Genomic DNA, 16297 nt, shown 5'->3' on the forward strand with positions numbered 1-16297 from the left:
TCTTATAACACCACAGTCTATGCAATCTAGTAAATGAAAATAAATTCACTAGGAAACAGTCAGCTGAATACTTCATAGTTCACTAGGATACATTCACACACCACATAATCCTAAGAATGGATGAAGTCTTTACCAAGTAGTGCCCAGTAGGTTTTGACAACTCTTCCAGAAGATCTGTACCAAAGTTTTAGAAACTTTTTTATTTTCTATATTCTTTGTATCTGTGTGGTTTTGGGATGGCTGTACAGCTCCAGACCTAACTAGGGAAACTAAATTCCTATCTGAAGGATGCACAAAAAGCCTGTCCTCAAACTGAGGAGTTTAATGGGTAAAGTTAAATGTCCTAATGTAATACAAGAAAAAAGTAAATTAAAGTATCGGTTAAAACATGCATACTTCCAAATATAAAATTATAATAGTTATTCAAAAAGTTCAAATGCAAAGACCAGAAAATATTTTTTGAGAGTTTTATTTTTGGACTGTTTTAATACAATATATCTTTATTAGTTTTTAACATCATCAAAGAATTCAAGCGCATGATGAGAAAACAATGTTTTTTACTTCAATGATTGATTATATATATATATATATATATATATTATAATTTCAATGATATCATCTGCTATTTCATCACTGCTTTAAACTCTATTGTTTTCACAAAAATTCTTTTCATTGTGTTCTTCCAAATGCATGAATAAGTTGCAATTGCTTTGCTATCACTTTGACGCTTTGATTCTCATTACATGTGAGACCTTGTACCACAACCACTCAATGTTTTTCTAATGTTTGCACACAGTTTTCAATATATCATACATACGTTTTTGATTCTTATGAAATACAGTGATGATTATTAATTCCTAACAATATAATTTGTTGTTAAATTTTTTAAAGTTTCATCTCAACAAAAGATGGAACCTCTATTCTTCAAAATGATATCATTTCTATTTGTTTTAAATTTACAACACTATTTTGCTCATTTATAATAAACAGAAACAAATTGGTGATGGATTATTACACTATTGTAAACAGTCTCTTTTTTAACAAAATAAAATAACTGGAACTAACTCATAATTAACAGCATTTAAATTGACAGGTGTTCTAAATAAATGTACTAGTACAACATGCTGAAACTGAAGCAAAGTAAATACTCGGTCAGTCATAATAATATTGTAGCCAATGAAAAACTAATTTTCCTTGAAATTTCATTAGCTCTGTATCATTAATTTCTGAATACTTATGTATATGTGAATGCAGCAGAAAAACATCTTATTTCAACTGACAAAAATAAGTTGGCCAAATTCACTTTATAAACCCATACATTAATATGGACAATAATTGTATCTTGTTTTTAGAAAAATTCTATAAAAAAATTATGGTAAAAGCATTTGTAAATTCTTAACTGTCTCAGAAAAAAAAATAAATTTATGATAAAGTTAAATAAATATATAAAGAAACTTCATACTTTTATGAAAATATTACATTAAATTGATCAAACAATTTTCATAAACAATAAAAAGAAGAAAACGTTTGTGACAAGCTCTATCTAATAACCAAAACCAACTTACCTTCTAAGTCTAGCTCGACTGTGAAAACGTTTATTACAGGACTGGCAAGGAAATGATCTATTTTCTGAGTGCACCCAAGAGTGTTTTAATAATGATCTCCTATCTTTACATGTCTTTCCACAAATATTACAACAATTTTCTTGATTATTATCACTGTGACAACGACGAACATGTTCACTCATTTCGTTTATAGAATCACTAATATGGCCACATACTACACAACGATGAGTTTCTGTTCCGGACTGTCCTGAATGGTGAGATGAGGAATTATGTGATGACTGATTGTGTGTCTCAGAATGTGCTCGCAATTCTAAAGCATTTTCAAACAGCAGACCACAAGTTATGCAAACTAAGCCATCGTTATTGCTGGCTTCTTCTTGAGGTTCAGCCTTAACATGACTTCTGGCAAAAAAAAAGAAAAGTAAAATCAAATGGGCATCACAAACAACTGCACTTACACAATATTAAAAGCTTAACTGATCTGAATGTAAATGAAAAGAAATATATAACTAATAAAATTTTTCAAACATTAATACAATCATTTAATGATTTTCCAATATTTTCAATTAATTCAAATAAATTCAGTTATATACCCAACAATATCCCTGGACAGTTTTAGTGGATTAAGAGAAATGTAAAAATATAAATTTTATTTAAAATAGATACAAAAAAGAGTTGAATTAACAAGTTTTACAATTTTCTTTCTTTGAAAAATGTCCACAGATTAAAGTATGCAAACGGAAACCACATCCAGCAATGCCTATCTTAGGTACACGGCTTTGCTTACATGTTGACATTTCTTACATTTTTCTTTTCAGATGTTATTTGTGAAAAGTTCCAAGTACTGTGGGACCAACAATTTGCAGGATGGTATTATTTCACTGTCCTGATCTTGACCGTCAGTGTATTAAATCAATACAACAATCCATTTTATACAAAAAAGACCAGATTTTATAATAAATATTTTTCATTACAATAATCATAAGTAATCACAATATAACTTCTCAAATCTTGAAATTCAATCTTTTTGTATTAAGCAGCAGGATACAATTTAGTATTCAAAAAACATACAGTTTACTGACAAAGTTAATCCTCTCCCTAACTCTACTACAATCAAATCAATTTTTATTATTATAATTTTTAATAGAAACACTGATGTTATCTGTTAATGGCTTGTTCCAGTGTTATCATTAATAATCATTTTGATTACTTATTTTATCAGATAGCTCAATGATGGATTTAGAAATAAATGTTTTAATTGGAATTACACTCTCATATAAATAGTAATTGTTAAACCAGTTTTATTTTTATGATATCTATCTATATATATTTTTTTTTAATAACATGTTTGCTATCTAATATTTATAAATACCAATATTACAAATAAACTGATGTCCATGTTTGTTTGTAACTATGTTCATTGAAAAGTATTAAATTATTTTAGAGTAATCAGTAACAGCCATCCAATCCACTATAATTTAGCAGTATATACAAAGGGCAGTAGGAAAGTTTTACAATATAACTATTTTTTTTTAATAATTTTTCAAAATAATCTCCACCACACATTGTAAATGTTTCCATCCTTTGAAGAAACACTGCCATGTTTTGTCGGAGATCTGGGCACACTTAGTCTCAAGTCCTCAAGTCATTGCTTGTAAAATGCCTTCCTTTCAGTCTGTACTTCACCTGGGAGAACAAAGCCAGGCTGTCGAGCAAAGTCAGGGCTGTTGAGAGAGTGCTCTAACAGTTTTATTCCAGTACTGACCCAATATTTGGAGCAAACTTTGGAGGTGTGTGCTGGAGCATTATTGTGGTGAAGAAACCATGTATCCATCCTTGAGTTTGGGCACCACTTCTTGAGAGCTTTGATAACTTCAGGTAGGCATTCCTCAGTATATACTAAATTTCTTCTGTCTTCTGAGTTTCCAACACCACTTGCTTTAAAACTCCTCTCATGCTAAAAAATAAGGCTTTCTTTCTTTTTCCTGTTTAGCCTCCGGTAACTACCGTTTAGATAATTCTTCAGAGGATGATATGTATGAGTGTAAATGAAGTGTAGTCTTGTACATTCTCAGTTTGACCATTCCTGAGATGTGTGGTTAATTGAAACCCAACCACCAAAGAACACCGGTATCCACGATCTAATATTCAAATCCGTGTAAAAATAACTGGCTTTACTAGGACTTGAACGCTGTAACTCTCGAATTCCAAATCAGCTGATTTGGGAAGACGCGTTAACCACTAGACCAACCCGGTGGGTTTAAAAAATAAGGCTAACCATTCTCTTCTTCACTGATCTGGATTTTCTAACAGTCAGAAGGATCTCCAAATCTTTGAACACTCACACATTCTAAGTCTTGGTCGGGACATAATAATTAGTATAGCAAAATTTCATCAACTGTCACAGTACTATACACATGGGAAGATTTCCCAGTTTCAAATCTTTTCAGCATTTCATGGCACCATGAGACATGACTTTCTATCTGATCATTGGTCAAGCTTTCTAACTCGAAGGTGATCTCACAGAGCAGCACGAACTGCTGGTGCCCTAGTGCCCAAGGACACCTCTATTTGGTGGTAGGTCACATGCCTGTCTCAAGCATTTTTCATACTGTAGCAGATAAAGATAGCCAACCTGACCTTGGAATGTCCTAAAGGCCAAAATTTTCTCTTTTAAACTCTCAGTACCACCTACATATTGTTGTATGACGAGGACAATCCTCTCCAAGCACAGGAGTTATTTTCTCTAAACATTATCAACACTCAAAGCACATGCAAAACTGTAGAGCAAAATTGCCTGGTATTCAGTTTTAACCAACAATGGTATCACTAACTCTTTTCACTAACACAGCTAAAAAGCAAATGTTAGTGAGACAGTGACTAGAATGGCTAAAATGCAGGTCATGACTTGTCTATACTCATGTAACTTGTAACCACCTATGATGATCCATTCCATCGTATTGTAAAACTTTCTTAGTGCCCTTGGTACAAACATACAGTATGTTTACAGAAATGACCAGTATAGAAAATTACTGATGAAGCATGCTTCAAAGTTCAAAAACATCTACTGTGTACCTGTGTTGTAATTTATTGTGCATAAATAAAATACTAATAAAGCATATTAAAATATTATTGCCAATAACATTTTCTTATGAAATGATTTTTAGAGACCAATTATCTTGTAAAATAGTAAATAGAAAGTACAATGTACATCTTAAATTACACTTATCTTCAATTACCTAAAATAACCCTGACCTTCATTGTAGTTCTTTTGATAAACTTAAATTATAAGGGTGTCCAAAAGTGCATATAATACAAAAGCCATTTTCTAGTTATTTGAGTGATGGAATACTATAAAAAGACTAATGTGGTTCAACAGGTCTTATATTGTGATGACAAATGTTTGTCTAGGTTTAGCCTGCAAAACAGTACTACAGTACTATTTATAATCTTAATCACTAATCTGATAACAATAAACCAACCAAACTGTAAAATTATATCTTATGTCAATGTCAAAGCAATGCCATATACTGATATATTTTATAAGAGAATCTTTCCACAGCAATCTGTCTGGCATGGATAGTCTGGCTGAATAATTAAATTCTTATTCTTAACATTAATAAATCTAAATTTTTATTCCAGATTTTTATAAATGAAAACTTTTCATATTAAACAAGCATTCAAGAAATCATCAACTTTTCCCCATGTAAATATTTAGATACTTTGAAACACCATTTGTATGGGAAACAGCCTCTGCTATAAATTAATTAAAATTTAACCATTATTTCTCTTAGTTTTCTTGCTAAGTAAAGTTTTATCAATTAACGAGTTTTTTTAAAAATATTTAGTAGTATGTTTTTAATATTGTTTTAATAATGTTTTTTAAAATTTGTTTTTTTTTTATTGTTTAGGTTTTGTTTTCTCTCTTTGTACAATCTTTTGATACAACTTTAAAAAAATTTGTTTACACCTTATTTTTATTTTTTAAATATTTAAAGATTTTACTGAGAAATTTATAAAATCATAGGCAACGGATACGCAAGAGTAACTGTACTTATTATGACAACATAACAAATGGGCAAAAACCATTTTATGAACTTCAGAACAATATGCCTAATAATTTCTGATTGAAAAATATCAATATGCTTAATTTCTAATCGAAAAGTATATTCCTTTGCTACGAAAAACAATCAAAAAAATATAATATTTTTTTGTAGCATTACCTGAACTACATAGGATAAAATGATGTCTTTAATAACATGTTAATCAAACATCTTAGCATCATGTAAAGCAATAGAGAACAACAAATAAATGATATATCTTCTAATGTAACTAGTTACTTGTGTTGCAAGTCAAACAATGGAACAATGTTACCGATTACAAATTTTCGGTTGCAATCATTTCTCATACGATGAGAAAAATATTACCAAAAATAAATACAAGTATACTTTAAGTAAAGAAAAAAAATATAAGTACACTAATTCTAAATTAAGTCAGGTAAAACTATAATGCCAGTGTTAATAATTACTAAATGTAGCAGATTACGAACTATATTAAACATGAAATAAAAATCACAATTTATTGATTAGTTAACACACACTGTCATACAATAATATCAAAGGTAAGACGGTTAAAGCTGGTAAATGTAAAGGGAATTGTCAAATGAAAATAAAAAGCTTAGAAACCTAATGGAAAGGTTTATAAAGAAATTATAGAAAAATTGATTAAAAATGCACATAATATAGAGATGATAAACGGTCAGACATACCTAACTGAAAAGTTTTGTAATTCAGAAAAAGAATCTTGAGAATGGAATAAAGGGTTATACCAGTACCTAAAGTCATTATCTTGAGGAAAACTACTATATAACTTTGAGAGTATTATCTTAATCCCATATGTAGCCAAAATTTTTAAGTCACAAGACTGAATTATGTTTTCAAAAAAGAAGCAACACTGGTTCAAAAAAAGGAGATTAATAATAGACTCAAATTTTAACTATTAAAAAAAAAAAATTAAGAAGTACATTAAAAAAGCAGAATGTATCAGAAATAAATGTAATATATATGAGGGTAATATACATGAAGATAACACGAATATAAAACCATCTATATTAAGGTCATTTAGCACATGCCAAGAATGACAGAAAAAAGGATTACCAAAAGTCATGTTTTAGAGTGAAATGCAGGGAAAAAATCAAGATGTAGATCAAGGAAGAAATGTGAATGGTTAAGGTTAGAGTAGGATTAAGAAGGAAAAGTTCCAAGAAGGGAAGCAAGGAATAAGGTAAAGCAAAATACAGGAACTTGTAAAGTAGAAAACAGTTAAAAAAAAGGTGTTTAGACAAGTGTATTAGAACAGCAGAAGAATGCAGTTAAAAAAAAAAAGATATAAATCTACATGATGTAATTAAGAATATTTTAAATACCTGCGATGCCGTTTTAGTAGGTCAAGCCTATTAAAAGATATGCCACATGTCTCACAACAAAAATTTCCAAATCTATCATCACCAGTATAAATTGAACCAGACGGTGCATTATCACCAAGATGAGGGTGTTTAGCTCTAGCATGTTCCCTCAGCATAGTAATATCCCAAAACATCTCACCACATACGTCGCATTCAAAAGGAGAATCACCAGCATGCATCCTTGCATGAGATGCCAATGCTTTCTCTCTGGCAAATCCAACACCACAATGTTGGCACACATATGGACGACTCTGATCCACTATTGGCCAACGTGGTACCATATTTACAATATCAACGTTTTGTGACATTTCTGTTAGCAACCTCATGTCTTCATCAACATAGCTAGATGATTTAGTCGGTGATGATTTTCCACCTTTCTTTCCACCAATAAATCTATTCTTTCCAAGTTTTTTATCAATTTTATAATCACCACGTGTATCATTATTCTGCTGATCATCTGGACTCATACTGTTCATTTTTTTAGGCACTAATGATTGTGCCTTTTTTCTTCGTCCTTTAGAATTATCGACAGCAACTTGATTTATTCTTGGTAATTCCTCATCATCATCATCATCAACAGTACTCCGTACAGGTGCATAAGCATGTATTTTCATGTGATTGACGAGATCACATTTACGCCGATATCGTGCTCCACATAAATTACAGCCATGAGGTCGCTCTGATTGGTGAGATACCATATGATTCATTAGTGTTGATTTTTTACTAAATCGTCGGCTACAAAAATCACAAGGATACGGGTGTAGCTGAGAATAAAGGTCTTGATTCTCTGGTAATGGTATTTCAATATCATCTTCAGCCTTGATCTCCTTGGTATCTCCGATTACCACCCTGTCAGTAAAATAAATAATTATAGTCATTTTGATATAAACCTACTTATGTTAAATCTATTTAACATCTAAAAACATATAAATAGGAAAAGAAAAAAATATATATAAATAACACAATTTTTTTTTAGTGAGGGGGAAGGATTTGTCATATAGAAATAGAATATGCAAGTAGATGGAAATTTTAATGCTTGGTATGAAAAACTGTTAATAGCTCTTTTAATTTTTTCTGAATGAAAAGCTTACATGCAGCATATATTGAAATTACATAAAAATAATTTATTTTAAATTTCATACACAACGAATTTAAAGTCTTACTAAACTGCATGTAACATTAATTTCTTTTTTTCCACAATAACAGAAGCCAAATAATATTTTAATTAACTAAATCTAATTATTATTTTTTTAAAGAGGTATTAAATATGTTTTAAGTTGAAGATATTTTAGCCAAATTACATATAAATCATAAAATATGTTTTACAAAAAATTTGATATTTCTAAAATTAATGAAATGTTATAAAACAGTAAGATAATAGATGGGAAACTTCAATGAAATCCAATAACAGACACATCCAAAGGAACCAAGCTGCTTGCTGTTAATGTACAATTTTTTTCACCACAAAATTTCTTATTTACAAAATTTCAATACTTTTCATAGTTGAATTATATGAGTAACATTTCATAATATAAATGTTAAAAAGCTTACAGATGAATTTCAGAATCCACTGACAATTTGGTTAAAAAAAAAATAAAAAAGTTAGGGGAACTAAAAAGTGCATTTGGTCAAAGAAAATACAGAGATGAATAACCAAAAATATAATTAAATTATTACAAAAATATTGCTTTTTTGTAATTATGTTGTTTTACATACTTACAACTGATTATTATCATCGTACTCTTTCTGTTTGTGTAGTTTATAATCTTTACCAAATAAATTTCCAAAATAGAAAAATGCTCTATGAGCTGCTTTATCTTTTTCAGGACTATGCATGTTTTTTTTGTGCATTACTGGCTCACATGGAACAATGTAGCATTAATTTGTTGGCTTAACAATCTATTATTTATAAAGTGCCATTCACTTCATTGTCAATGAATTAAAGTATATTTTTAGTTTTAGAGGCAAATATTTTCATAAAATACAATGTTACTGAAAAGTTTTAACACACCTAATTGTATTTTTATTTGTATATCATATTAAAGGGAAAAATATGGACTTTATATATTCATTCATCTATAGAAGTTAGTAACTAGTTTTTCTGAATTATATTGTTTTAAAATTTACCTGTTTAGATCAATGTTATTAATGAATGGTAATGTAAATGACACTGATGGAATTGGAAGTATACATGAAATATGGATTAAAAATACATGACATAAGTTATAAATGACCTTTATCAATTACTGAAAATTCCATCTATTCTATACCATAATTTGTAACAACTGAAATTTGTTTTATTTAAACAAATAATTCATATTAAGTCTACAAAATGCCGGCCTCTGTGCCCTCAGTGGCAGCATCTCAGCCTTTCATCCGGAGGTCCTGGGTTTGAATTCAGTCAGGCATAGCATTTTCACACACTACAAAATGAAGCAATACTTGACAGTAATCCCAGAGGCTAAAAAGTCTACAAAATAAACATCACTAATAAAATATTATAAATCAGACACTGTTATTTGCTTTTGCAGACTGTTATTTATTTCTATAAATGTGTTTTGAGATGTTTAGACTTAAAATGAAACCAAATAACTGTAAATCATGACAAACGCACACACACGTTTTATGTAAAGCCTAATCAGCAATTAATAGTTTGTGGTGACAAATTTAAGAATCATGAATTAATAAGCCAAAAAAAATTGATTATTGATCATCAATCACTTTTAGTAAGTCAGTAAAGGAATATCTAAGAATATAACTTTATTTACACTATGATTTTGGTATCTACAAAGTTCTTGCTAACACTGGTTTAAGTCTGATAAAAAAATTCAAGAAATTAAGTATAATAAACATTTAAAAGAAATACCAATATAATACTTTCATAAATGTAGAAGAATAATTTAAGAGTAAAGGATATTAAATGAATACAATTTAACAGCAACTGTAACAAAGAACAAACCGATAGGCTTGTTGATTTCAACTTTAAGAAGTAATCTTATGGTCCAAAATGATAGCAAAGCTTATTGAATTCTCTATCACGTAGACATACAATTAATAGAACAATTAAACTGCTTCATTTGTACATTAGTCTAATAAGAGTATAATTTATTAAAATTGGCTTGTTTTTTTTGGTAATTCCTGTATAAGCTTTTGTTAATGAAAAGGTACCGATTAAAAAATATCAAAATAAAATTAAACATATTTCATTTTTAAAGATAATATACTGTCTTTTTAAAAATAAACGAATATATTTATGGGTTATTTAGATATTAATAAAAATATTCAGACATATGTAAATATAAAATATCAACAAATACTAACGTCGATGAAGACTGAATTCCATCCCATGCTTCACTTACAACTTCTTCTTCAGTAACTTGAATCTCTACAAAATCCTGTACTACTGTGTTATTATCTTGCGGATATATAACTTCTTCATAAATAGCATTGTTAGCATTATCACCAGTGACATCACTGACGCCGTTGACATTATCAATAACTACTTCTTCAGTTCTGACATCATCATCCTCTTCTATATTATTATGATCACTAATGGTATTAGCCGCAGTGTTTTCTAACCAAGTAGCATCACCACAGATAACATCACGTTGTAACTGCTGCTGTGGTGGTAACGCTAATGGTGGTTGTGGTGGTGATTGTGAAGGCAGATGACATTGTGGTTCCTGATTGATAATCAGAACACCTTCACTCTGACAAGTAACTGTAAGTGGTGGTGGTGGTGGTGGTGTTGGCAGCGGAGGAGCAGGCGGGTCAGAAACCCACTCTAATTTAATACTTGACATTTGACCCGTCGATACATCTGCCATCTGGTTAACACACTGCAATCAAAAGAGAAAAACAAACAATGAAACTCTATGTTTGACTTAATTTAGCAGCCAAAGGTTCTTATGAACCTCATAATGCTAAAATTTTGTTTATGAAAACTCTAAGAAGGTTATAAGGTATAGTAGACTAATACAACTGAGTTTAATAGAAGATTTCCAAGAACTCTAAATTTTATAAACTATATACCTATTTCAGCGGAATTAATTGACTTAAAAGCTTAAACAATTTTTTGAACAGAAGTGTCAAGTTTGGTAATATTCTGTTATGGACTTTTTTTTGCATTCATATTTAACTTTAGTCACAATGGTACTTTTAAAACATAGCAATAAAATAAATTAATCAATCAACTGTTTTACACTGCTATTTTTACTTTGGGTACTGCTTGCTAGGGTAGTGGCTCTGCTAGTGGCATTCTCCAGGAACAACTTATTTGTGAAAATTAGATGATTGCCTACGTGAAATGCTTATTGGAAAAAGTCAGGAGTAATATTCTTGAAGTAATAATAATAATAACAATGAAAGTTTTTTCATATATTAATTTTATGAAGTAATAGAAGAAACTCATTAGATATAATCAAAATTATTGACTTACTTTAAGGCACATGTACAAGATTTATCATGAGTAACTGCTTTAATAACCAGTTAACATTGCCATCTTGATGTCATCAATTGTATACTAAATCATGCACATTTATTTGAAATATTACCAATAACCCAGCAATATCAGAAATTGCTACTATTAATATCAAAATGTCTAATTTACACTACCAAACCAGATTAAAAAAAATTCAGCTTAACACTTCTAAGTCTTGTGCCTCTTCTATGTTAGGGAGCATGGAAGTAGTCTCATTGGCATATCCTAGCATAGCCCATTGTTTTTTTATTTAGAGCTCTTATGTGGGCATTCAGTGCTTTGATCAAAGGTCTGTTGGAGCAAAATAACTGTATATTATTTAATGTTTTTCACTTGTGTTGAAAAATTTTAATTACATTGAAATTAAGGATTACGTCATCCTCCCTTACACACCTTAGCAAAATTTCAAACATTCAATTAAAGAAATTGCATTACAACAATAGAATACATTAAAATATAAAACCAAAAAGATTTTTTATATAAGCAATATCATATATGCATCACAAACATTTTTTTCCTTTTCACAGGTGATTATTAATTCACCACATAAAACTCATGTGTTGTAAATGAGAACTTGGTATGCAAATTTTATAATATATTAATAAATACATCACATCTAATTCAAACCAGGATATTATATATAAATGGGTGACACTGCCATTTTACTACAAAGATTAGCAAACTTCAGACAGGAGTGTAAAGGACTTCCAAAATAAATAAATAAACATTATTTGTTATACTTGCTAAAATTCAATAATTTCTCAATTTTGGCCAAATCATCACCTAAATTATAACCCAAACTGTATGCTGATTTGAATCTCCAATATGTCACATAATGTACACAATCAAGGAGAATGTGATGAACAATGTGGCAGTAAACCAAACAGCACATTAGAGCATTATCAGATACATGATGAATTCATGTGCTAACATAGTATGCTGTGTTTCACATAGGTGATTTCAATGGCTAAATACTAGCTTTAACTTGAAGTAGCTTACTGTTTATTGCTTATTCTTTCAAGCCACCTTCAACTAATGTTTCACAAAATACATATAATCAGAATGAACAAAAAATAACATGGCTCCACAAAAGTTCACTAAGAGCAATCTTTGGTTCTTTTATAGCACGATGTACTGTGTGATAGGAATCAAGCAGAAACTGATATAAGTATCATAGTTAATGAAAATAAAAGCAGACAATATATCTGATAGTGCTGAAAGATCAATTATTTAATCACAGTATAGTAATGACAAAATTTATCTACGGTACAATAAAGGACCATGAATAAGGCATATAATTCAGCAGTAAATATATTGTGATGTTGGTAAACTGAACGTGTAAACTGCGTGACTGAAGGAACTATCCTGCTTAGATCAATCAATGTAGATCGCTACATCTGAGATTAAAAAAAGAATTTTACGAAATTGTTGAACATAAGGTAATTGGTTTCAGTTTTCTTAAAGCTAATTAGCTGAAGGTGGCAATGAAATAGTCATGATAGAAAAAAACTGCAATGATGGATAACTAATAGCAGGTAGTTCAAGACAATCAGAAAAAACATACATTAAGCTTCGATACTTGTAAGAGCTGTTAAGCGAGAGACATTTGGAAAATGAGTCACTATATGCATCTTTACATGACTCATTTAAGGTACTATTAATTGATCCTGATGTTGCCAACAAAATGGTCCGCTATTTTCAGCTAAAATGCTTACTACTTAGATAGATCAGAATGTAATGGTAGCAAATCAAAGAAATGTAATTGATGAAATCCAACATCCTTTACTGGAGGAGTATCCGGGTTCAGTAAAATTTTAAACATACATGTTTGTTCTGCATCCTAATAGTTTTTACTACTGCAGCTACATCTTGTATAGTTGAATTAATTTCGAGTTTCCATAATACTATAGTTACATCATGCATTCATTAATTAAAGATCTAGAAATTTTATGTACTGCAATATTAAATTTCATGTTAATTCAGTAATAATTTAGGGAGGATTAATTTTTAAATGAGATTATTACAACACATGTTTTACTATTTAAAAATTTAAACCCAATATTTTTTACACAACCTTCAACTAAAGAAATTGAATTTTAAGCATATGCTAAGCAGCCATCATTGAGTATGGCAATACTTACAATGCAAAATCAATCAAATATAGAGAATATATAAAATTTTTAATATATGTTACACTGCCATTTACTGCTATAATAAATAATAGTTAGAAAAGGGTCCCTTGTTACACAACTATTCAACGTAAATGGTCTGAAAACTACTTTTTCTGTTTGGTGTCAGAAATGTTGATTATTGAGGAATCCTATTGTAAAAAAAAAATCAACATATACAGTTGTCTATATATAATCCTTGCCTTCAGAGTGCTAAATATACTTTGTTACCAAGCTATGTTGTACAAATTCTCAAAATTGAAATACAGCAAGACATTGAGTTATAACAAAAGCATTATGTAAAGCTGTTTCTAGAGTGATCAGACAATCATTAGACTATCTGAGTCCACACTGTTCTGATGCAGTAAAAGAGTAATTTTTAAGACATCACATCGGACTAAAATTCATCACTCTATCTACCAGTTTTCACAAAATACTTGCAAGAGATTAAAGGTGATAACTGGATAAGTAAACATCTTTTCACTAGGATATAGTAGCATATGGTTTATTTTTAAAAAATCTAGTTTTGTTAATAAATACACATTACTAATTGATAAAACCTAAAAAAAGATAACAATAAAAGGAAATATAACAAATTTCCTTTTATATTTTATGACAAAAATCAGTCGTTTATAAGCAGATTTTATATTAATAATTGGGACAATAGTTCAAAAGCATATTAATGGTGTGGGATTACTATGTGGTAATTTATGTACTATATGTTAAAGAGTGCAACTATTATTAATTACAAAGAGATAAAGTAGTGAAAATATCAATAGCTGATATTGATAAGACAGACAAGAGATGGCACAAAAAATATAATTAACAAAAAAAAATGAACTCCCACAGTAATTAATATTTACTAAACACAAAAAAGAAATTTAAAACAGACATGCAGTACACATTTATTTACAGTATCAAACGCACATATAATGTAACAAGTGATGTATAAAGTAATATAATGTAATTTATTACACAGCCAATAATAACAGAACAGATCCTCTATATATAACAACAAAATGTTGCAGTGTAATTTTGAGAATGACAAGAGTGTAACATCTCCTCAATCCTAGCATTCATGTTACATTCTAAGTTTCAGGACACTATCTAAAAATTGTATCATTATTAAATTACAATGCTGCTGTGATGTTCTAATATGCAGGCGTGGTTTGAAGAGCTTACATTAAGAGGCCACATAAATTAAAAATCATTTACTGAAATATGTTTTACATAAATAAAAAAATTAAGTAAACAAGCCTTGTGATCTCACCATAGTACCTATAACCGCAGCAGAAGAAAATAATTATAGTCCACCTGAATATAAGAGTAACTAAGTTAAACTATCAATCAGTAAATTACCGAATCAATTAGAAACAGGAAAATCTTCGAAGAAGGAAATTTGATCTGTATGATAAAAAATTCTTAAATGGACAGCCTAAGGGCATAATATTACATCCTGCTTTTACTCGGCCCTTGTTTAATTTATATTATATCGCCAATATTCAAAAAAGAAAAATGTCATGAAAGCTAAAGAAATGTCTCTTTTTTGACATAACTCTACTTAAAATACCCTTTGAGGAGAAAATCCCCACTAGAAAATATATATATATATATATATATATAGCCCTTAAATAAAAAACAACTGTATATTGACTATGTTGTAAGCTATACACACTCATTCAATTTCATTGTTTATTACTGTAACACTCACCAGCTGAATAGTACAAAATGGTTAATGTTTAATATGCATTTATAATGATAATAGTTATTTATTAAAAAATAAATAATATATATTGTATATTAAATATTATACCTATTAAATATATATATGAAAATAACATAACTGATATTTAATATTTTTTTAAATGATCAAAATAAATTGATCGAAAAATGAACAATAATCAGGAAACAGATAAAGCTAAAACATGCATATCAAGCAAGGAATAAGAGTAATTATATGTACGAGGGCAAGCCAAAAATTATCTATACTTTCATCATAAAACAACTTCAAGTTGTCATACAGCCTTCTGCACGTATGTGCTTAAGAGTTTGTACCATTATGGTCATGTGTGTGAAATTTGATCTCGATCATGTCATTTGCCTTCCAGCTATTACAGTGTAAATGTGTTCACTCTGCTAGCAGTTTGCACCAAGGAGGAACAAAGAACAGTGATCTGATTTCTCTGGTAAGAGGGTGTGAAAGGAGCTGAAATCCACTGTAGAGTTTTATCACTATACGGGGACAGTGCTTTATCACATAAAAGTATTTTTCATGGATTGATTAGTTTAAAAGTGACTGGATGTGTGATAACGCATGAAGGAGCAGAATGGCTGTCAACCTCCCCACGGGCAACAAGATTCAGCAAGCTGGAGAAATTGTTTTGGCATATAGGCGAGTTAAAACGATGAGATAGTGTCTTCTGTGAACACCAGTCATGGTCCTGCCAATCAAATTATCCATGATGAGCTCAGCTTCTGTAAAGGCTGTGCGCGATGGGTAGCAAGACAGCCTGCCCACCACCACACTGTTCCAATCACTAACAAGTTGAATTTTGAGGTATTGGAACACCCTCCTCAGAGCCCAGACTTCCTCAGACTGAGCTCTCTCAGACTTTGGGCC

The 16297-nt window shown here is 30.0% G+C and overlaps 1 protein-coding gene across 4 annotated transcripts in view; it reads right to left on the reverse strand.

The window, feature by feature from the left end:
- LOC142323795 (uncharacterized) overlaps nt 1-16297 on the reverse strand; it is a 45907-nt gene that overhangs the window by 10093 nt on the left and 19517 nt on the right. For all 4 annotated transcript variants that reach the window (XM_075364012.1, XM_075364015.1, XM_075364014.1 and 1 more), the window contains 3 exons: nt 10351-10868; nt 6991-7878; nt 1566-1967 (listed from right to left, as the gene is read on the reverse strand). In XM_075364012.1, coding sequence (XP_075220127.1) covers nt 1566-1967; nt 6991-7878; nt 10351-10868 — 1808 coding nt within the window. The remainder of the gene's footprint in view (nt 1-1565; nt 1968-6990; nt 7879-10350; nt 10869-16297) is intronic.

Source organism: Lycorma delicatula, chromosome 4, assembly GCF_047948215.1.
Source record: "Lycorma delicatula isolate Av1 chromosome 4, ASM4794821v1, whole genome shotgun sequence".
NCBI lineage: Eukaryota > Metazoa > Arthropoda > Insecta > Hemiptera > Fulgoridae > Lycorma > Lycorma delicatula.